This window comes from Talpa europaea, assembly GCF_964194135.1.
Source record: "Talpa europaea genome assembly, chromosome: 3".
Taxonomy (NCBI): Eukaryota; Metazoa; Chordata; class Mammalia; order Eulipotyphla; family Talpidae; genus Talpa; species Talpa europaea.
In genome coordinates this window covers 135,721,097-135,743,292 of record NC_140069.1, presented here as the reverse complement: position 1 = coordinate 135,743,292, position 22,196 = coordinate 135,721,097, and the positions used below count along the sequence as shown (strand labels likewise).

Here is a 22,196-nt window from a genome sequence, read left to right as displayed (position 1 = left end):
GAAAAGAAACTGTAGCTCTGGAAACCCACCTTCTCAAATGAAAATGCTACAAAGAGACAGCACAGGAGAGAAATGGAAGCCCTGGTCCTGCACAGTCCAGCCAGAAGGAAGAGGGATTTTCCTCCAAAATTGCTACAAAGATACTGATGACCATATTCAGTACCAAGAGAGCTCTCCTCCTGGAAATTTTAGAATGGCTCTTAAAGGTTCTGAACTATACTCTCCTCAATTTAAGGTTCTTGTGACTCAAAGCTATTGTAATATCCACTATAAAATATATCATCATAGAAATACTATATACCAATCTCAGATAAGTGCCTCAATCAATCTTGGGTTTCATTTTTTAGTTTTATGGCAAGGAACACAAATTTAAGCCCTCTGTTCCTCCTATTGTTTAATGTAATACAAGACTGTAGTCAACAGAGACAGATACATCACCTTAACATATAGCAATAGTTGTACAGAACTATATATCATTAAGAATGAAGTAAAGAGGTAAACAACTGACACCACTTACACGCAGTTGTGTGACGGGAGGTAAAGAGAAATGGGTAGGGAAGAGAAGGTGGCCAAACAACTTAACAACAAAATCTCAATGCCTGCAGCATTGAGTCTGTTAATAGTGTTCACTTGCCCCAATTTTTAAAAAATAAAAATCAGAAAAGGGTAAACTGCCTCATTATTTTTCTTTTATACTCATTAATTCTCAAAAGTTAAAGTAAGAAAAAAATATATATTTAAATGGAAAGTATACCAACTTCATTTTATTAGCCTAATTTAGGGGATGGGATGAGGAGAAAGGGGTTGAGATCAGGTATGAAGGAAGAGGGTTAAAAATTGTGACAGTAAAGATCCCTTCAAAACTTGGGTGCAGTCCTCAATCACTGCAGCCTAATTGTCGGTCAACAGACTTGAAATCCAAAATACTGAAAGCACACGCCTGATCTCCATTTCTGTCCCGTGACTCTTCAGTTACAGTGTGATGAGGTCTACCAGGTTGCCTTTAGGAGGAGTCATGCTGTCAGGAAAGAAATTTACTAAGGTGTCAAAGAGCTGAGTTCTTTGGGCATAGGTGTGATCCACATCCGAAAATCCTGAAGGAGAGATACAAAGAAACTCATCCACTGATTTAAAAGTCAACATGTAACAGAAAAGGTAGTGGAGTAAAGCAGCAATGTATACTGGAAAATTCAAAACTAAATCAGGCTTTAAAACCAAATAGATAAGGGTGCTGATTCTAGTTTTACCACTTGGCAGTGGTGAGATCTCAGGTCAGTTAATAAGCCTTTCTGCTACTGTTTCCTCAGCTATAAATTTGTGATCATCTTGTTTACTTTATAGGTTTATTGTGCATATTAAATGTAATTATGTAAAAAGCAACTAGTGAATGGCTGGCACTTTGATAACTAATACTGATTTCTTTTCTGTGTACTACAAAGTGCACTGAGAAAATTTCACTACTCTTTCCTGACCTTTTAATAATTAGGCATGAAAACCTTTTTGATTAAAAAAAATATACATATATATAGTAAAATAAAAATGATAGCAGTCTTTAAAGTGGTCTAAAATCACTAAGGCCCTGACAGCTGGAAATAGTTTCAGGGAACTGAGTGAAAACATAGATGGTGAAGGAAGACATTCAAGTACAATACATACAATGGTGTTTAGCACAAAGTCAGTGCCATATACTGATAATACTACATATCATACTATGACATATGTATTAGGAGCTATTCTAGGCACACATGGGAAAAATAGAGCAATGAACTACTTTTACTCAGATGAGTGTTAGAAATTGAACGACATCTGTAAAAGTTAGGGACTTTGCACTAAAGGAATTTTTTCCCCCTTTCATTCTAGAAAACATTTATTTTCCAAATTCACTCCAGCCAAAGGGCTATTCAGTGAAATGCCTCTTTCCTTCAGTCAGCTGGAGTATTGTTCCCAGTTGCTAAAAATTTCTTATGCATATATGAAGTATGAAAACGATAAACTAGACTTTCGATTTTCCCCATTCCTCAAATGGCTAAATGAGACACTGAGAATCCTAGTGTCATCAGAAACAAAAAACAAAGCAAGAAAGTCATACATGCAAGGACAGTCAGTGAAGACTATTTCAAATTGGTCCAACTTTCATTCAATTTAGAATAGTTTTAAGAGCTATCTGTTTTTTAATCTCGTAAAGAACATGAATAGAATATACCATTGCCAAGGATACCAGTTTCCTGAAGGAAAATAAACAATGTCTCAAAAGAGGTACATTCTTTTTTATTTAAAAAAAATTTTTATAATTATTTTAAGTTTGAGGGAAAACATTTACTCCTTTTAGCAGAGCACAAGATTGAACAAAGCCTACTATCATATCACAGAAATGAATGGAAGGAAATACTCCAAAATGTTAACAAAGGTTATCTCTGAATGATGAAGCTATATTCTTTTTTTCTATTTTCCACTACTCTGAGTTTTCTAAATTCTTTTATTTTCAACTTATTTTGAAAAATCTTCAATAGAAAATTTACAAGAAAAGTACCATGAACACTCATCCTTGCACCTACATCAATCGTTATCCATTTTGCCACATATGTTCTCATTCTACGTTTGTGTTATAGGTACCCCATTCATACTTTTTTCACTAAACTATTTGTTTTTTTTTTTTTAAGATTTATTTATTTATTTATACAAGCACTGGGTACAGTCAGAAGCGCGGAGGGTGAGAGAATTCACCAGAGCCAGGGCGGGGAGCAGAACAGGCAGAAGGAGGAAATACACTGCTGAGAGGAGCAGCGGGTGGCAGGAGAGGTCTGCGCGCCATGTGGGACCCTCCTCCGGTGGCCGGGGAGCAGCCGGGGATCGAACCGGCGCTGCAGAGGCTGCGGGGCAGCTTCGCAACCCAGTGCTCAACCGCTGCGCCACCGGGGAGGCCTCACTAAACTATTTGTAAGCTGTAAGGAATGGTGTCCTCCTCTGTGCACTGTCTTGAAAGCACCTGATACCATGATGTCCCAATGCTGACAATGTTAACACTGATTACCTGGCTAACTTGGTGTATGCCAGATTTCACCAATGTAAAAGCATTCTTTTCTGACTTTGCAACTAAGAAGATATTAACAAGAAAACAGTTTGAGACTTTGTAAATTATCCTGTTCCCCAACAGACCTGTGAGTAATGATTGTGGCATTCTACTGGTGATTCTTGCTAAAACAATTATTATTATTTAGATGATAATTTTCTAATTCTAAATTATTTTCTGTATTTATTAGTTGACATTAACTGTAAAGAAAAGTGTTTCCTTTTCCTCTCTCCACTTTATTTATTGGTATTAGTATGTAATCATGGATCTTTTTCTTGTTCAATGTTATATGCATTACTGCCATTAGTCATTTCAATATTTATATTATACCAGATTTGAGCAGTGAGAGCTCTTTTGAAGCTGGCTTTTGTGTCTTTTTGAAATGTCCCCAGTAATTTTTGAGTACTTTCTTACTTTCTGGCACAGCAAGATAGACTCTAAGTTCTTCTTTACACAGTTCTGTAGTCAGTCATCTTCCCAGGGAACCCTAATTCCTTTTAGTAGTGAATGTTATTTAGAAACTAAGAACAGTTGTGCAAATTACCTAGTGTGGTGGTGTTTATAGGCATACTTACATAAAACACACACACAGTATATACACAGCTTTTTTCTTCTTCAGAATCATGAGTTCATGCTTTTACCGCAAATTCCAAATTTTTAAGAACCTTTTTTATTCCCACCTAGCTTCCTTATTTAAATCTCTTTTCTCCCATAGCAAAGAAAGTTCCAGCAACATCATCCTACCTATTCATTTGCTCAAACTAAAATACAAAACATGTTCCAGAATTACTATACCCATGCCAGCAAAAACTCAAGATTTGCTTTAATGTCTTTAGAATATATCTCACTGAGAGCACATAGTTTAAGTACTGCACTAAAAAACTGGGTTAAATATTTTTTCTCCCACTGTGTGGCAATGTTAGCAATTTGATAAATGGGCTTGTTTGTTTCTGTTTATATTCAGTTTTAGGGTTTTCCCTGCGTTTTATTTTCTTAATTTGTAAAAATATCACTATCCATTATATTTTTAAGAGAAGATACTGATTCTTTGACAATACTTCAATGAAGTAATACCATTTTCATAAGATTATATGATTTATGAGGGAACACTGAAATTCTACTATGTGCTAGGCACTTTATGTATGATGTTATTTTATTGTGACAACAATGAAGCAGGTTACTTTTAAAATTAGCAAGCAGCAGAGATGGAATATGAACCTAGATTATGACTATTATTTAATCACTATACTTCACTTCTTAACTACTAAACATTACTTCCTCCCTTCAGACAAGGTAGCAAACAAAACCCCACAAGAAATTTCCCTTTTTATACTTTTTTTTTTTTCTGTTGTTTGTATTGTTCTCAATACAAACTGTACTCAATACAATACAATACAAACTCTGAGGTTTGTTTAGAATCCAAGTAAAACAAACTGCTGCTGACAAAATATATCTGTTGGCAGTGAATAGGGCAGGGACAGTAGAAAGGAATTAAGCTAAAGGTAAAAATATTTGCTGACATTAGTTTAACATATTTAAATGACTGCCAAGAAATCTTGTCGTAAAGGCTAAATATAAGTCAGCTAGAGACATTTCAGTACCACCCACCAATAAAATAGAACCATACATATAACAACACACATACTCATTCAAACTGAATTATCTAATGTGCCAGGCTGCCAATTCACGTTATTATTAAATCTCTGTATCTAATGATGCAATTCAAAAGGGTGTGAGTTTTATAAAATTATGCTTTATACCTAGATTCTCTATAACAGGGTGGAGATTTCTAAAAAACTGAAGAATATTTTTTAAAGTCCTTAAGTATATGGGAACCTTATTTTTAAAAGAACCTTTTGATGTCATATTTAATAACACTGCACTCAGACCTGCCTTGTAAAATCCTACATATTCTGGAATTAAAACTCAGGACTAGAGCTGCATCGGTCAAACAAAGCCTCAATTACTTGCTATGTAAAAAGGAAGAGGAAGATCACAAGGAATATTGTTATTCTTTCCTATCCCTGTGAAAAAAGACTAGCATTATATATGCTCTACTTTTGTCTTTGAGGTACTGTTCACCTTCAAGAGATAAAATGACAATGAAAAAAAATTAAACTGATATCCCAAAGTGTTATTTTATTCAAAAGATAAAAAATATTTTTATTACATATACTGAAAAATATCAATACTATTGCTCAACTTTAAGACAAATAACAATAGCAATGGCATCAGTATGTGCTTGATGCCAGTGTGACTACCTCTTATGACAAGAGTAAAGCTGGAAATACCCACATTTAAGGTGGCCATTATTATATTGAAAAACTGAAGCTATAATAACTTATCCTAACAAAAAGATCCTTGAAAATTCACCTGAAACTCTGGATTCCAAAACTTTTACAGACTCCCCACCTTACTAGACACCAGTTTAACTATTTAATAAGGCATTAATACTAAGGAAGACTACTATACTAAATGAAGACTGATGCCCATATCTGGGATGTCTGAGAAACATTTGGTTTCAAAGAGAACTTACTTTGAACAATTAAGATACCAACATATAGAAATTACCATTTTTTAGAAAGAGATAATTCACATTCTCTGCTTCCAAACACTGATTTCATTGCCTATACCATCACCATTCCATAAATACCAGACAATTCCACAAAGAACAAACTGAGAGAAAAACCAGCTTACAAGCATTATTGATAGTAAGTATATCAGTAACACAAACTGCATTCCAAAACAAAATATGAATTATTTTCATCATGCTTCTATTGACCTCTATATAACAAAAGCAATTGGTAAAACAGGAACTACTAACTAATTCATGAGCTGGTGACTGATGCTTGAAAAATCACCCTGTAGCAGGTGATAACAAACTTTGCAAGCTACTTTAAAATGTTCCATTTGTGTGGATGAATATCTCATGTGATATTTCACTGAAAATAAACCAAAATCCAACCTCTCAAATGTTAGAACATCTGGATGGATAAACTATACTGCAGTACTTACCTAAAGCTGTAAAATCTGAACCAGATTTGAATAGAGCTGAAGCTAGGAGCTGAAACTGTAAAAGAAAAAGAGAAGCAAATTAGCTGGCTAAGCAGACTGGAGGAAAAAAAAAACTTCTACAATTCTGCTGATTTATTAGTCACTTTATGTTTCTTTGTACTTGTGCTACATAAGTTGATTCACCAAATAGTGGTAAGAAAAATACCACAATTAGATTTAAGAATATGCTATTTTTGTTTTCCAAAATATTGGACCAAGCCCTGGAATTATTTTATTTTTAAGAATTATTATATCAGGTACATATTTATTTATTTGAATCCATACTAATCTTTTTTGAATAAGATTTATTTATGCATATGAACTGGGGTACAGGCCAGAGGTGTGGGAGGTGAGAGGATTCACCAGAGAGAATGGAGAGCAGAATAGGCAGATCTACTGAAATACACTACTGAGGGGAGCAGCAGGTGAGGCAGGAGAGGTCTGTTGTGCCATATGGGTTGCTCCCTTGGCTGCTTGTGCTGCAGTGGCTGCCAGTAACTTGATAGTGCTGTCTTTAACCCCTGAGCCACCAGCGAGTCCCGTAAATCATGTATTTATTAAGGAACAAGTCAACTGAAATATTTTTTTAAAAAAGAATAATTTATTTAGGAATTTATCACATGGGTAGATTGGTACTTGGACACAGTTACTTAATCTTGAGTATATATACATTCTCACACTACTGTAAAATACCTGATATCTCTGCTGTGTAAACGATGGGGAAAAAAGCATGGTTATTATGCATAGGCCAGTCCTAAACTACAACTTAGATAGCATTCCACAATCATGTATATTGTTATATAATTATAAAAACCTTAATCAAGGCCTTTCAATAACTCAAAGGTTTTATTATTGATTAGACTCCTATAGGACAAAACCATCAGCAAACTGGTTAAAAAATGTTTAGGAGAATTATTTTTCTTTATCTTGAATGAGGATGATGGAAAACAGTCAAGTTAAGGGAAAGAATGAGTAGACAAATGAGTAGACTCTCAACAGAATTACTTGGCACTTTGCAAGGCACGAGTGCTTGATAACACTGACTGCTCAGTCTGTCTTTTACACCTGTGACTGCAACATTGAAAATTTCAGATAACAATCAGTCATATTTGTTGGCCGTTTAATTAACAGTCTTTTTTAAGGTCAGAAGTTAGATAACTATTCCAGAAGTAACTAATCAACAGGAAAAAATAGGTTAAGAGTTAAAAAGATATAGTTCTTTACAAATCCTGGTATCATTCTCTGTCAGTTGTATCCACTGCACATATTAGTCTGTGCTTGCCTATTTAAAAAAAATAATGCAATTTAATGAGTAGAAATTTTAATTTAGTCAAAGTCCTATTTATCAAGGTTTTTCTTTCATGATTATGCTTTCTGTGTCATGTCCAAGAAATCTTTGCCTATCCCAAGGTTGTGAAGATAAATATTTTCTTCTTGAAGCTTTATTGTTTTGTCTTGAACTCTTGATAGTTTTATTATTATGTGTCTTACTATAGCTCTCTTTAGCTTTATATAACCAGGTATTCTGTTAACTTTATGAATTTATTCAGTTCATAACATATTCATAGTTCATAACATATTCAGTTCGTTTCCCAGGCTTTAGAAGTTTTCTGCTATTATTTCTTTGAATGAGCTCTCTGTTCCCTTACTTCTCTCTTCTCCTTCTGGAATACGTATTATTCTTATGCTGCCTTTTCTAATGGAGTTACATAGTTCTTATAATGCGTCTTCATTTTTTTTATGTCTTATTTATTTCTCTTTGTCCACCTGAGTTCTCTGCATTGCTATCTTTGAGGTCAATGATTCAATCCTCCATTTGGTGTGTTCTGCTTCCATAGTTTTCTCTAGAGCTCTTGATGTCATTCACTGAGTACTTTACATTCTGAGTCTTTTATTTTCTTATTTAAAGCTTTAATTTCTACTTTCTGTTTATAATTTTGATTCTGAACTCATTAATTTGTTTTTCTGAGTCTTTATGTTTTTAACTAGCTTTTCTTTTTTTTTTTTTTAAGATTTATTTATTTTTACACAAGAACCTGGGTACAGGCCAGATGCACTGGAGGGTGAGAGGATTCACTGGAGACAGCAGGGAACAGAACAGGCAGACTGAGGAAATACACTGCTGAGGGAAGCAGTGGGAGAGACAGGAGAGGTATGCTTCACCATGTGGGATTCTCACCGGCCGGCTGGGATCTAACCCGCCCTGCAAAGGCTGCGGATAGCTTCACAGTGTGGTGCTCAACAACCTGCGCCACCAGGGAGGCCCTTAACTAGCTTTTCTGAGTTTACTTGCAGCGCATGACTTTTTGTCTATCTCTTTATTAATGTAATTTTGTACTCTATTTGATAGGGATATATAATCTTCCATGTCTCTGTGTTTGGATTCTACAGAGTTGTTCTCTCCTTGAGTTGCCATGTGTTACATTTTTTTTTGTCTGCCTATTTTGCTAAATTTTCCCATTAAAAAAAAAATGTAGCCATTGTACTACTTTTACTTTACCTGAAGGTGGCACTGTGGTTTTATTGGCCTTTGCTGGCTTTGGTAGTTACTGAAACCTGCTTTAGCAGTTGCTAAATCAGCAGGGTAGGGGAGGGGGATTACGGGGCACAGTTACAGTTTAAAGTATCTTGATTCATGATTTGGCATCATTAATATGCCTTTTCTCTGGGTTCCAAGATAGGAGACTACAATCTAGCCAATGTCAGCGTACTTCATGAAGTCAGTATGAGTCTTGAGGGGCATAAGAGAGGAGTGCAGTCCAGAGTGCCTTCTCTGTTGTTCCTTACTGGGCATGCAGTCTGGGTAGATCATGCAAGCTCCTCTCTATGGATTTCACCTGGTTGAAGGGTGTGTGCCTACAAATCATTTTGGCTCTTCCCTCGCTAGGGTCCCTGGCTAGGTATCTGTGTTCCCAAAGACAAACCTCAGCCTCTAGGTATATCTCTCCACCCACTTCCTGTTCAGTGATCTGTGAATCTCCTCCATGTTCCTCTGAAATAGTCTGTGCTGGTCTCTGAGGTACAAGGGATTCTTCAGTCTCATCCCAAGTAACGGGAATCTCTGGTCAACTTGGAAGTAAAGCAAGAAACTATTCTACTGTTATCTCAGTGATGTCCTTAAATTTCTTCTTAAACGGTGAGTAGAATTTGTAGCCAGGTATCAGTTCTAGCCAGAGTCTTTCTATATCAGTTGATAGTTAACTCCATCTTTACGGTTTTTCACGACAAAAGTTTTTGAGTCATTTCTTCCAAACCCTACATGCAATCCAGTATAAAATTGGCATTATGTTTAAAATATGTTGACTATCTGATCTAATTTTGAGATCAGATCCCTTTCTGATCTCATCCCTGATCCCTCACTGATCTAATCCCTTTCTTAGATTTCTACAACCTCCTTTACAGGTCTCTGCCTCTATCCATGTTCCCCTTTAGTCTATTCTCAACATAGTGAGAGTAATCTAATTAAAAATTAAAGCAGATCATATCATTCCTTTGCATAATAACCTGAACTGGCTCTTACTCATTCAGAGTTAAAGTCAAATTCCTAACAGTGATTTATGACATCACTCACAAGCTGTTCTCCCAGCTGTGTCTCACCTTTCTGATCACATCTCTAACTATGCTCACTCTCCTTACCGCTACTCCAGCCACAAAACCCCTTGATGTTTTCTTGAATGTCAGAATGTTCCCACCCTAAGGTCTTGTTCTAGCCCAGCTTTGCAGGAATTATCTTCCTTGAATTACAAATGTAGATCACTTCCCTCACATCCTTAATCTTTGTAGAAATCTCATTTCTAAATGAGGTTTACTGTCATGACCCTAATTATTGTGTAAATTCCCCAGTTCTCACCACTTATATTTCTTTCTTTTTTTTTAAAGATTTATTTATTAATACAAGCACTGGGTACAGTCAGAAGCACGGGGGGGGGGGAGGTTGGGGGCGGTTATGGTGAGAGAATTCACCAGAGCCAGAGCAGGGAACAGAACAGGCAGAAGGACTGAAGTACACTGCTGAGGGGAGCAGTGGGCGGCAGGAGAGGTCTGCGCGCCATGTGGGACCTTCACCTGACAGCAGGGGATTGAACCAGCGCTGCAGAGGCTGCGGGCAGCTTCGCAACCCAGCGCTCAACTTCTGCGCCACGGGGGAGGCCCTCACCTCTTATATTTCTTTTTTTTTTTTTTTTAAATAGAGGCATGTTTTATTTATTTATTTATTTGTTTGTTTGTTTTGTTTATACATGCACTGGGTATAGTCAGAAGCGCCGGAGGGTGAGAGAATTCACCAGAGCCAGAGCGGGGAGCAGAGCAGGCAGAAGGACGGAAGTACACTGCTGAGGGGAGCAGCGGGCGGCAGGAGAGGTCTGCGCGCCATGTGGGACCCTCCTTTGGTGGCCGGGGAGCAGCTGGGGATCGAACCGGCGCCGCAGAGGCCGCGGGCAGCTTCGCAACCCAGCGCTCAACCGCTGCGCCACCGGGGAGGCCCTCTCACCTCTTATATTTCTGATCGATATATACACTTAACCTTTTTAAAATTTTGTCATAATACCTGTCAAATTTTAATATACTACATAATTTCCTTGTTAATATGGCATTTATTATCTCCCCCACTAGTATATAAGTATTTTTTTTTTAAGATTTAAAAAAAAATTTTATTTATACAAGAACCGGGGTACAGGCCAGATGCGTGGGAGGGTGAGAGGATTCACCAGAGACAGAGTGGGGAACAGAATAGGCAGACTCACGAAATACACTACTGAGGGGAGCAGCGGGCAAGACAGGAGAGGTCTGCCACACCATGTGGGATCCTCACTGGCTGGCCAGGATTGAACCGGTGCCACAGAGGCTGCAAACAGCATTACAGCGCTGCGCTCAATCACCTACGCCACCAGTGGAGGCCCTACATAAGTATTTCCTGCTCAGGGATATTATTTGGTTCATCAGTACATCTCCTGTGTCTAAAAGAATGCCTGGCATATTGGAGGGACTCAATACACATCTGTTAAATGAATGACACCAGTACTGTGAAAGCTCAGCAGAAGTATAATTAATACGAAATGTGCAACACTGGCTGAAAATTTGTTTTTTCATTCCTTCTCTATTATAGAGAAGGAATTTTTCATTCCTTCTCTCTAACCAAGGGGGAATTGATATAGGCATTTCCTTGGGTCTTTTGAGAAAAAAAGCCTTTTTTACAAGGTTAAATAAAGCTCATCATCAATTTAGAACCCACATTCTAGAAAATGGAGGATGGCAAAGAACCATTATTTGGTATCAAGTTGGTAGTCAACCATCATTTCTATAATAACAGGCACAGTAATCATCATCATGATAAATAACCCCCAACCCCCACAAGAGAAAAATCCAAAACCCACTATTAGTTGCTGATATAATCATTGAATGGAACGAAAATTTTATATTCAAACATATAGAATAAAAATAAGCTATTACAGAAAATACATAGTGGTAAGGCCTTTCTTAGTGCAATGGTCTCTTGTAAGGAAAGTAAAATGCCTCAGTAACAAATACCGTAAGCACTTATATGCAAAAATTGTCACCAGAAACAAAAATTGTTCACACACTTTTAACAAATAATTATCTTACAGACCAGTAATTCTCAATGTCAAGTGTGTTTTCAGTTAAATAAAAGCAGACAAAGAAGAATCTTAGGATGAGGGCATTGCTTTGAAAAAGTTTCTGAGGCAGTTCTGATACTGACACACACATGTACAATAGCATTTTCTTATTTTTATTAGGGCTAAACAATTCTTGATAAACTTTTTAAGAAATGGAATGGAAGCCTACGGCATACGAAATCATTACTTGATCCTATTTAGGAAAGGAGAAAAAGAAAACTGCCACTTAATTTTTCTTAAATGGCTCTGTTTATACTTGAGATACCTCCCTGTCCTGGTTTTTCCTATTAGCTTAGCTTTAAGGACAAACTGTCTGTTTTCTTTGGCCTACTTGCAGTTCACACAGCTGAAATTATTTACTTTGCAGTGTTTTGTTTTGTTTTTAAAAAATAAGAGAGAAAAATGAATGTTCCCGGATTACAGACATTTTAGATAAGACTATGGAGAAAGCACAAGGAAATATATTGCATGGTTGAACAAAATGAACATTAAGAGACTCTTCACAACTATCTTCAGTGATAAGCCACGACATGAAGCCAAGTATATTCTGCTACTCAGCAAAAACTATGATAATTTCCCATATTTTAAACAGTATCATAAATTAACTTTGAAAGACAATCAACTATCTCTATTCAGGGGTTTTCCAAAGTATGTTCTGTTCATTCTCCACCCAATAAAAGGTTGTTACCAATATTGAGTAAAAGAAATAGGACTTATTTTCACATTAGACAAAGATTATCTCTTTGTTTTGGTGCCAAGGACTTGCAGGTTCTACTGCTTAAAAGTGCAATGAACCTGTTGCCTGATAGTGATTGGACATTAAAGTTGAAAGGTGTGTCAATGCTCAACAGAGAAAAGTATTGCTTGATATTCTATTATCAAGTCAAAGCAAATCAACAGCTAGCAGAAAAACAGATGTAAGAAACTGAACTATATATATCTGCACCATTTCTGTGACTGGAAGGTAAAATTGGACTGTATTTCAGATATTACTAAATGAACTATGAATAAAAAGCAGAAAAAGTAACAGAAGGAATCTCTGAAATTAGTAGGGAGAGAAGCTCTAAGACCATGAAACTTGTTGCAGGTGAATTTACAAACTGTGGGTAAATCTTCAGAATATTAAACTTTCTGAAATAGTTTCTTCTATTCCATGTTATATAACAAAAAAACAAAAACAAAAACAAAAAACCCCAGAAAATTCATGACCTACCACTAATTCGCAAGTTTAGGGACTACTGATGAATGAAGCTAGTGGCCTACAGTTACATTAAACTGCTATATCACTCCTTTAATTAAATATCAAGTCAGCAAGAATTCTACTCCCACCAACCTCTTTACTTTCTCAATACAAATAAGGGAGTTTTCTTTCCTCTCTAAGAGACTTTGGGCTGTTCTCAGAAAAGGTTATACTGAACCCTTATGGATTCCTTAAGTAAAAGAAGCATGAAACTTTGAAAGAACTTTCCATTTCCTTCCCAATACACAAAACTAATGTCCAAGCTAAAACTTTATAACACCTGGGAACCCTTTTCTGAATGGATCGAGGCGTTTGTGTATAGCTTGAATTTTATATTATCACATGAAAATATGCATATTCAGTTTTTATTTCATCTGCTCTGTGCCATTTTAAAGATTATTAATGTCATCAAATTTCCTCATTTTCCTTTAAACATCAAGAGAAAAATCAGCAAATACAACTTAGAAAGACATTTTTTCTTAATGTCTTTTTTTTTTCACTTCTCACATTTATTACCACTTTACCTCTTTTGTCTCTTCTGGGTCCGAATGATCCACAGTTATATAAAGATCATTTTGTAAATATTTCAGAGCACTAAGGGGATCCATTTGGGCTTTTTCTTCAAATCTAGAAAATGTAGACAAGAATAATAATTGTCAAGAGTTATCATAAAACACAGGAAATGTCTTTCAGGCCTAGCATGGAATGCTCTGTGTCTGAAGAGTTTTCACACATATCTAAAAAAGCTGTGTATGGAAATCCAGAATTAAGAATACTGTCAATATATATATTGACAGTGTAGATATATGAAGTCCCTGCAGATGTAATGCTAATGCCAGGTGGTTACAGGTAGTTGCGGTGCTAGAGTCTGAATAAGAGCACTTCCTACCCTCCTCCTAAAACTACAAGCTAAGATTAAATCAACTACAGAACAGAGTGAACATGTCAAGTATTTTACAATAGAACTGTAAGAGTCAAACATATTTCCTAAGAAGTAGAGATGAAATTAAATACTCTGTTAGAATTGTGTAATATTCTTTTCACCAGAGACAGTTGAGACATTTTAGAAATAGAAGTGAGTACAGCTTCCTTTAACAGGCATCATTAACATTGATTAGTTATTTTTAATGACACTATCTCCATGTCTCACTAAGTACCAACAAAACAAAAACAATCACAGCAACAATTTATCAAAGCATTTATTATATACTAAACATTGTTCAAGAATTTTACATATATCACTTAATTTATCCTCATAACTCTACTCAGACAATAAGTTGTATTATCATTAAAAAAAAAAAAAGATAAAAGAAATTGAGGCCCAGAGAATAAATTTATCTGAGGCCTGTAAGTGGCAGAAGCAAAGTCTACCCCAATCCAAAAAGGAAACAGTGAGGACTCTTAAAAAAATTTTGCTTGGGACTATTTATCTCTTAAATAAGATAAATACTGGATGGTATTGCTTATATGTGGAATACAGAAAAACACAACAAAGGATGCATCAAAACCAAACCAATAATAAACTCTTTAACATCTGCCTACAAAACCGAGGACACTACAGGGGGCAGGAGGGAAAGGCCCAATGGAATGTGAGGAGGACTGCTGGACTGTTGCACACTAGTGGTGGGCATGGTGTGAAAGTATCCATTTGGAGAGGTTTATACTTACAAGCCCCAAAGCAGATACAACAATGTAAACTATTTTAGCTCAATAAAAACAATGTGAATAAACACTCAGAGTAAAAAAGACTAAAAAGTCCTTCACAATCTATTCTTATTTTTTTAATCTTAATGTCCTACCACAGTCACCTCACTCATTCTACCACAACATGGGCCTCCTTAATTTATTCCTCAAATAATACAGGCATATTTTAAAGTGAGAACCTTTGGAACACTTTTTGGTACACTTGCTCCTCAAAAATCTCCATGATTCATGCCCTCATCTTCTACAGGTCTCTACTCAAATGTCTTCTTTGCAATAAGGTCTATCTTAATAGTCCTATTTAAAATCACATCCCCCAGCATCCTTAAATGTACAAAAATAATTGATCTGTAATTTCTTTCTCAATACTTACTAATATATAAATACCTTATTATGTTTATTGTTAGTCTCCCCTTCTGAGAACAGAAACTTGGGACCAGAAATTTTTATTTGTTTTCTTCCTTTACATATACACAGCACCTAGAACAATTAATGTCTAGCACATTTTAAGTGCACAGCAAATATTTCTTAAATAAATAGATTTATGGATGTTTATAGGGCCCCTTAGATGATTGTGTGTATATATACCTATGTATGTGTGCTTGTGTGTATGTGGTGAACTCTGGAGTTAGAATACTCAGGATCAAATCCTCACTCTCTCACTTATGATTGAGTGACTTTAGATGTGTTATATAACCCATCTTAAATGTCTGTTTCTTGTTTAATAGATGAGTAGTGCCTGCTCCACTGACTCATTTTAAGAATAATATGCAGTATTTTACATACAAATGCTAACAGTAACAGTAGCCATTATCATTAATGGCTAGCCTACTCCCTTTAAAGGACAAGTGACACTTTCCTACATTTATTAGTAGCTTATTTATCAGTAGCTGCTAAGGCTAAAAAGCACACATGACCTAAAAGATATGTATGAAAATGATTAAGTGATTTTGCAATTAAATGAAAAAGGCAAATGATATAAAACCATGACCATATTTGAAGATATATCCAAAACATCAAATATAAAGCTACTAACGTAGTCAATTGTATCATCATGTTCACTATTAAAATAATTATCAAAAGGACAGGCATGTATCAGCAATCAAGAACTGATGTAATTTGTAGTGGTTTTCTTTAATTACTTCAAGGTAGGTTCATCATATTTATAGAAATTTTTTCCATTATTTTTAACAGGTGCAAAATTTCCTTGTTCTAAATTTAGAAAATTTTAGCATTAATATCTTTCTTCCCTTTGCATCTTCTTAAAAGAGGAAAACAAAACTAAGGAGAATAGGGCATTCAAAAAAGTCACAATCTTCACAGTATTTATACTGTCATATTGCTAATTTCCAAAGACAAAGTCACACCTCCAAAGCTTAGGTAATGCCACAACAGTTGATAACATGAAATGAAAGTTTTCAGTGAAATGTTTTTATACCTGTGTTTTCTAATGAGGTACTTGCAATGCCTCAGTAAGTAATCTTTTGAAGGCCTACACAACTTCAGGGACCAGAAATCATCTAATCTCATCTTTGGAGAGCAAGATTTTCCTGGATTCCCACCAAATAAATAATGAACCTATAATAAACAAAACACATCAGAGTTTTAAAAATGCATGTATACTCAAAAACTATATAAATCATAGTAAAATTTCTGCATTTTGGTAGTAGTAACAGGTTAACTTCCTTAGCTTTACTTATATAAAAGAATAAAGGCATTCTTATATTTCTAAGAATGCTTTCATGTTATTTTTCTTAAGTTTCCTTTTACTTAAAAGTACTGTGGCTAGTTTCTTAAATTATTCTTTATAGAATGAGTTGTATTAGGGCCTTTCTGGTGGCAAAAGGGTTAAAGTCTCAGCACTATCAAGCTATCAACAGCCACTGCAGCATGAGTTTAATTATCAGCCAGGGAACTAACCCACATGGTGCAGCAGACCTCTCCTGTCTCACCTGCTGCTCCCCTCAGCAGTATATTACAGTCAATCTGCCTGTTCTGCTCCCCACCCTGTCTCTGGTAAACCCCACCCCTGCCTCTCTGGCCTATTCCCCAGCTCTTGTATGCATAAATAAGTAAAACAAATCTTTAAAAAAAAATAAAATAAAATGCATTGTATTATTCAATTACACTAACAACAGGACATATGAGACAAAAGCAATGATAGGAGTTAATCCAAGAAATAGTTTGCCTAAGGCAATGAATAATGGGGATTATCAAATTGATCATTATAACAAATGATATTTTAAAAAAATCTAACACATTTGTAGAATCACTGCAGGTCAATAGTAACTAGAAACTTAAAATTTTAACATCTTAATTTTGCTTTAGTGTGAATGTCAAATGTTAAATGGCACATATAAATTGTGAAATAACTATAAAATATTGCTCCATTATTCAGTTAATACCAAAAAAGAAATGTAAAAGAAGGCAATAATTATTTCACTATTATAATTATAGTTCTAGTGATATTTTGTACTTAGTATTACATTTTTAAAACATTTATATTCAATGGTGTTGTACAACAGATATTTCTATCCAATAGATGGAAATTCATTTTCCTTTTAATTTGGGAGACACTAAGAGAAAGGCCTTTTATTCATTCTCATGGTATCTTTTACCTAATGGTCTCAAATTATACAGAATTTAAATAATCATCTATGGCCTAAACAGAAAAGATACTGAGAAATAAGAAGCTACTCTGAACACTTAATGACATTGAAACTTCAGAGTATTTTCACAAGGCGGATGGAAAAGATATATTACTTACAGATATGAAAAATAAAGATAAAAACATTCCCTACACTATGAAAAGACCAAAAATCTAGGAGTTATATATACCTTTTCATATCATGGGACAAGGGACCCAAATGCTGAAAATGACTTTACTTGTAGAAACAATAGGCCATGCTATGATTCTGATCTATGCAGCTAAGCAGCAGCCACTGACCAGAGGACAAGTGCCAGGAATTAGAAACTGCAAAAGTGTTTACTTTCTTAAGAAATTTTTGGAGAATATGTCTGTCACAGATTTTATTAAATGTCTGTTATGCATTTTATTTTTTATTAAAATCCACTTTTAAAAAATCAGAAACATATTTGAGGATTCTTTCACATTATCTGTCATGAAAAATTTACTGGTCACCGTATTAAGATACCTTGTGTAACTCATCATATACAAGCTGATGGGCAAATCTTGGACATGGTTCTTCTTCCTGAAGACTTTTACTTGGATTATCCTTTGTAGCTTGATCATTCTTATAGACGCAAGACCTACAAGACATTGCTTTTAAGACATTCTATCCTAGACAAATTAGGAGCACACAAAATAAATAGCAATACAACTATAGCAAATAAATGAATTACATGCCTAGTTACAAGCAAAAAAATATAAATTATTCACATCAAACCTTATAGTTCTGGTCACTCACAAAATAATCTAATTTGTTAGAAATGAGTTTTGAAGTTCTTTTAATGTCCATCAAAAACCCCACTTAAGAACAATCTATAAGAGGTTTGCTTGTTTCAAACACAAACAATATATATGTGGAGGATCAAGCCAAAGGGTGAGTCAGGAAAGATACATATCCCTTCTATCTATTCTCAATAATTAAAAAAAAAAAACTTCGTTCATTTTTACTATCTATGCTCCATTTAGAAAACAAATTCCCTAGTTGCTAAGCATTACCTCCATTACCGAAGGAAGTTCTCTGAAGTCCCACTGCTCTATAGGATATTCACTTATGGATAATCATGTTAGAAATGTATCCCCCAGGTCAGTGTTTTCCAAAGCAAAATATGCAATACCAGTTCTGTGACAACTCTATGAAAAGGGGTTCTGGTTTTAAAATGCTAAATAGTAACACCTCCCCTCCCCTGCTCTAGTGAAACTGCTACATTTGTAAAAACTAAGATCTAAAATATTCTCAAATTCTCAAGTTACTTGCTACTAAAACCTAGACTAAAACACAATTCTTTTGACTCCCAGACTAGGAACAGCCTATTAATTGAACAATTCAGGGATAAAACCCACTCACTGAATATCACTATACGCACAGGCACTGATACTGACTTAGCTTTCTCTACAACATCACAAATAACCAATAAATCTTCCATTTTATCTTCTTCTGAATAAACCAACAACGTCAAATAAATGTTACATTAGGATTGCGGCACAGACAACAGCTTCTTACCAACTATTCCTCACAATATCATAAATCCAGAATGAATTTCTAACATTCTCTTCCCTCTTTTCCTTGTCTTTGCTGAGTCCAGATAAGACATGTATTTCATTCAGTTCTGGATCAATGGTTGCCCTCTGTGTGAATCCTGTCATTGGAACTATAAATCAAAGGAGAAAATAAGGTAGCAATATCCACATTAGATAACAGTAAATGGTAATCCTGCAATATCCCCTACTTTTGTAAAATACTGATATGGTTAATGGAAATTTTTCTTGACATTTCTAGTTGGAAATATCAGTTGAAACATAACTCTATAGTTTACAGCATAATTGTCATGGATCTCAATGCCATGCTTCAGCACTACCTTTCTTTTTATACATGGAAAATTACCATGGTCAAAAAGCTAAACAAATTAGATTGAAGTAAAATATTAGAAGAATTAGTAATTGGTAGAAGACTATGAAAGGAAATGCTAGCCTTGTTGGCCTTGTTGGCCTATTTCAACAGAATCAAATAATCTATATTTTCCCCCAATTTACCTTAAATTCAGGTGTCTTTTTATGTTTCTATTCAGCCAATTTGTTTATGTGGCAAACTATGGCTTAATCTGATCTGTCCAAGGTAAAAATCAGAACTCAGTCATTCATTTACATATTGTCTGAGGCTGTTTTACCCTACAATAGCTAGCAAAGCTAAATAGTTCCAAATAGCTAATGTATGGCCTATAGAAAGAGTTTTCTAACCCTTATTCTATAACCTTTTGAAATGCAAATATCAGAGATGTATGACAGTATAAACTAATGCAACAAACCACTTACCTTAAAACACCTAGATAAGGATACACTGAAGAAACAGAAACTTTGGAGTGGAATGGAAATCAGCAGATAGGGAAAGAAATTTTCAATTATAAAAAATGTTAGGTTTATCAAAAAGAGGGAATTACTGGATATGGGGCTAGAAAAGGCTTGTAAGAAGGTGGAAGAATTTAAGACCCAATTTTATTTTATTTATTTAATATTTACGAGGCAACTGGCTTATCACATTAAATAAGACCAACTTTTAAATGCTTCCTTTTTCATACTGGGGGGTGTAAGGGTAGCTGTATCACTATAAGCTACCATAAGGGTCACTGTATCACTATAAGCTACTATAAGGGTAGCTGTATCACTATAAGCTACCCTTACAGTGAAACAGAGATGGGAAATGACTGCTAACAGGTATAGGGTTTCTTCTTGGAGTAATAAAAATAAACTAAAATCAGATTGTGGTGATAGTTTTATCGTGGTGAAAAGAACTATAGAATTTAAGTTGTATGTGAATTATATCTCAGCAAAGCTATTTATAAAGCCAGTAAGAGATTAGAATGTATAACTGGGCAGCAGAATCAACATTATGCAGAGTAAAAAGCATATTGGATATCAAAGATCAAAGAAATGGAAAGTGTGTAATTTTTCATATGCTTTATAATAAAATTTTTTTTATGCTACCTTGTAACATAGGTTGTATAAACATGGTAGTTTTACCTCACTGAGTTGTATTGTTGTTAGGTGGAAAGGGAATTCAGGCTTCAAAAGATAGTTTTACTGACATTAAAACAATGTTTTTGAATCATTTTGCTGGCATAACAATGACAAAACTAAAACTAGGTATTACTTTATAAGGGCTAAAGTATTTTGGTTGTTTCACAAAAAAATAAAAAATGAAAAGTTACATCTGAGATGTCTCAAAAGATCAGGGGGTTAAATGAAACTTACCTAAATATATCTATGTTAATGGTTTTTTGCCTAAGTTTTACAAATTGTACTTAAATTTTTCACTTTCCATGTACAGTAACAAAAAGCACATTTTAAGAAAGACCCAAACAAAATTAAGTTTCCCACATGTACCCTCAAAAGCAGTTTAGATTTCTTTTTTTAATAGGTTTTATTTTTTTTATTTAAAGATTTATTTTATTTACACAAGCACTGGGTACAGTCAGAAGCTCGGGAGGGTGAGAGAATTCACCAGAGCCAGAGCAGGAAGCAGAACAGGCAGAAGGACCGAAGTACACTGCTGAGGGGGTCAGCAGGGGGCAGGAGAGGTCTGCGCACCTTGTGGGGACCCCCCCCCCACTCCCCTGTGGCAGGGGATTGAACTGGCGCTTGCAGAGTCTGCGGGCAGCTTCGCAACCCAGCGCTGCGCCGCTGCACCACCCGGGAGGCCCTAGATTCTTTAAGAAACTATTAAAAGTCCATGTGGATATTCTAGATTTACTTTCTATTACTTCCTTTGTAAGCAAAAGATTAAAACCTATTTCTCATTTCAAATGGAGATAATCTACATTTTTATTAAAGAACATTAAAATGCAAAAAAATTACATGTAAATTAAAAAGTATGAGCTAATTTTAATTTAGGTTAAATTTTAGACTCTTAAATTTTACTATTAATAGAAAGAAGCTGCAAGTGAAATCTAAATGTTGGGTCCTTCGGTTCAGAGAGCAAACTAAATACAAACTGTATTATCCTTTACCTATTACCCACTGAGTTGGCAAAGAGATTTCAAGTAGGAAAAAATTAACAATGGAACTAGAAAAAAAGAAAGTATATTATCATGAGATTAGAGATTTTGAAGAATCTTCAAAGCAAGTTGGATTTACATTGAAAGAGATATCACAGCCAAGAAGAGAGCACAAATCCCTAGCAATAAAAGATGGGAAAACATCTAAATAAGTCATCAAGAACAAAAAATAGGACTATTGTAATAATGACTTAACAGTCTAAAAAAGAATGCTAACAGGGCTTTAAGTAACCCCAAATCTTTGCAATGGACTTTTGGGGGATGAGGGAAGGGACAGGCAACTTTGCTTTGATAACAACCCACATCCCTAACCTGCCTGTGTTCTGTTTATCCCTCTTATAAGAAAGTGTGGTGTACAATATGTACTATGCATTTATATAAAATCATTGGCAAGTGTTTCATTTAATAGAGAAGCCTCTGGGAAAACAGATGTATACAACGTACAGGAAACCACCAATTCCCTTTATTAACTGATGTAGTCCTTTTTTCTTAAATTTTAATGTTCAGACAGGAATCATAAGACATGAAAAAAAAATCAATAGTGTAAAGAAAGGGACCTAGATAAACAAACAGAACAATAAACAAAGATAAATCACATAAAGGGCAGAACTTGGGAAAAAACTCAAAATGCATTATTCTTGAAGAGAAATAAATGTGTAAAAGATTCATGAGCTTCCATAAAAAGGAGCAGAGAATATGGAAAAATATTAAAATGATAATGACCAAAAAAATCAAATGACAAAATAAAAACAAAATAGGT

At 35.0% G+C, this 22,196-nt stretch overlaps 1 protein-coding gene across 1 annotated transcript in view; it reads right to left on the bottom strand.

The window, feature by feature from the left end:
- Positions 1-972: 972 nt before the first annotated feature.
- Positions 973-22,196, bottom strand: part of MKLN1 (muskelin 1) — a gene marked incomplete at both ends in the record, with an annotated part of 130,020 nt that continues 108,796 nt past the window's right edge. The window contains 6 exons of the mRNA XM_084230956.1: positions 973-1,094; positions 6,086-6,140; positions 13,522-13,624; positions 16,137-16,276; positions 17,854-17,968; positions 18,889-19,036. Of these exons, the coding sequence (XP_084087082.1) occupies positions 973-1,094; positions 6,086-6,140; positions 13,522-13,624; positions 16,137-16,276; positions 17,854-17,968; positions 18,889-19,036 (683 nt within the window). The remainder of the gene's footprint in view (positions 1,095-6,085; positions 6,141-13,521; positions 13,625-16,136; positions 16,277-17,853; positions 17,969-18,888; positions 19,037-22,196) is intronic.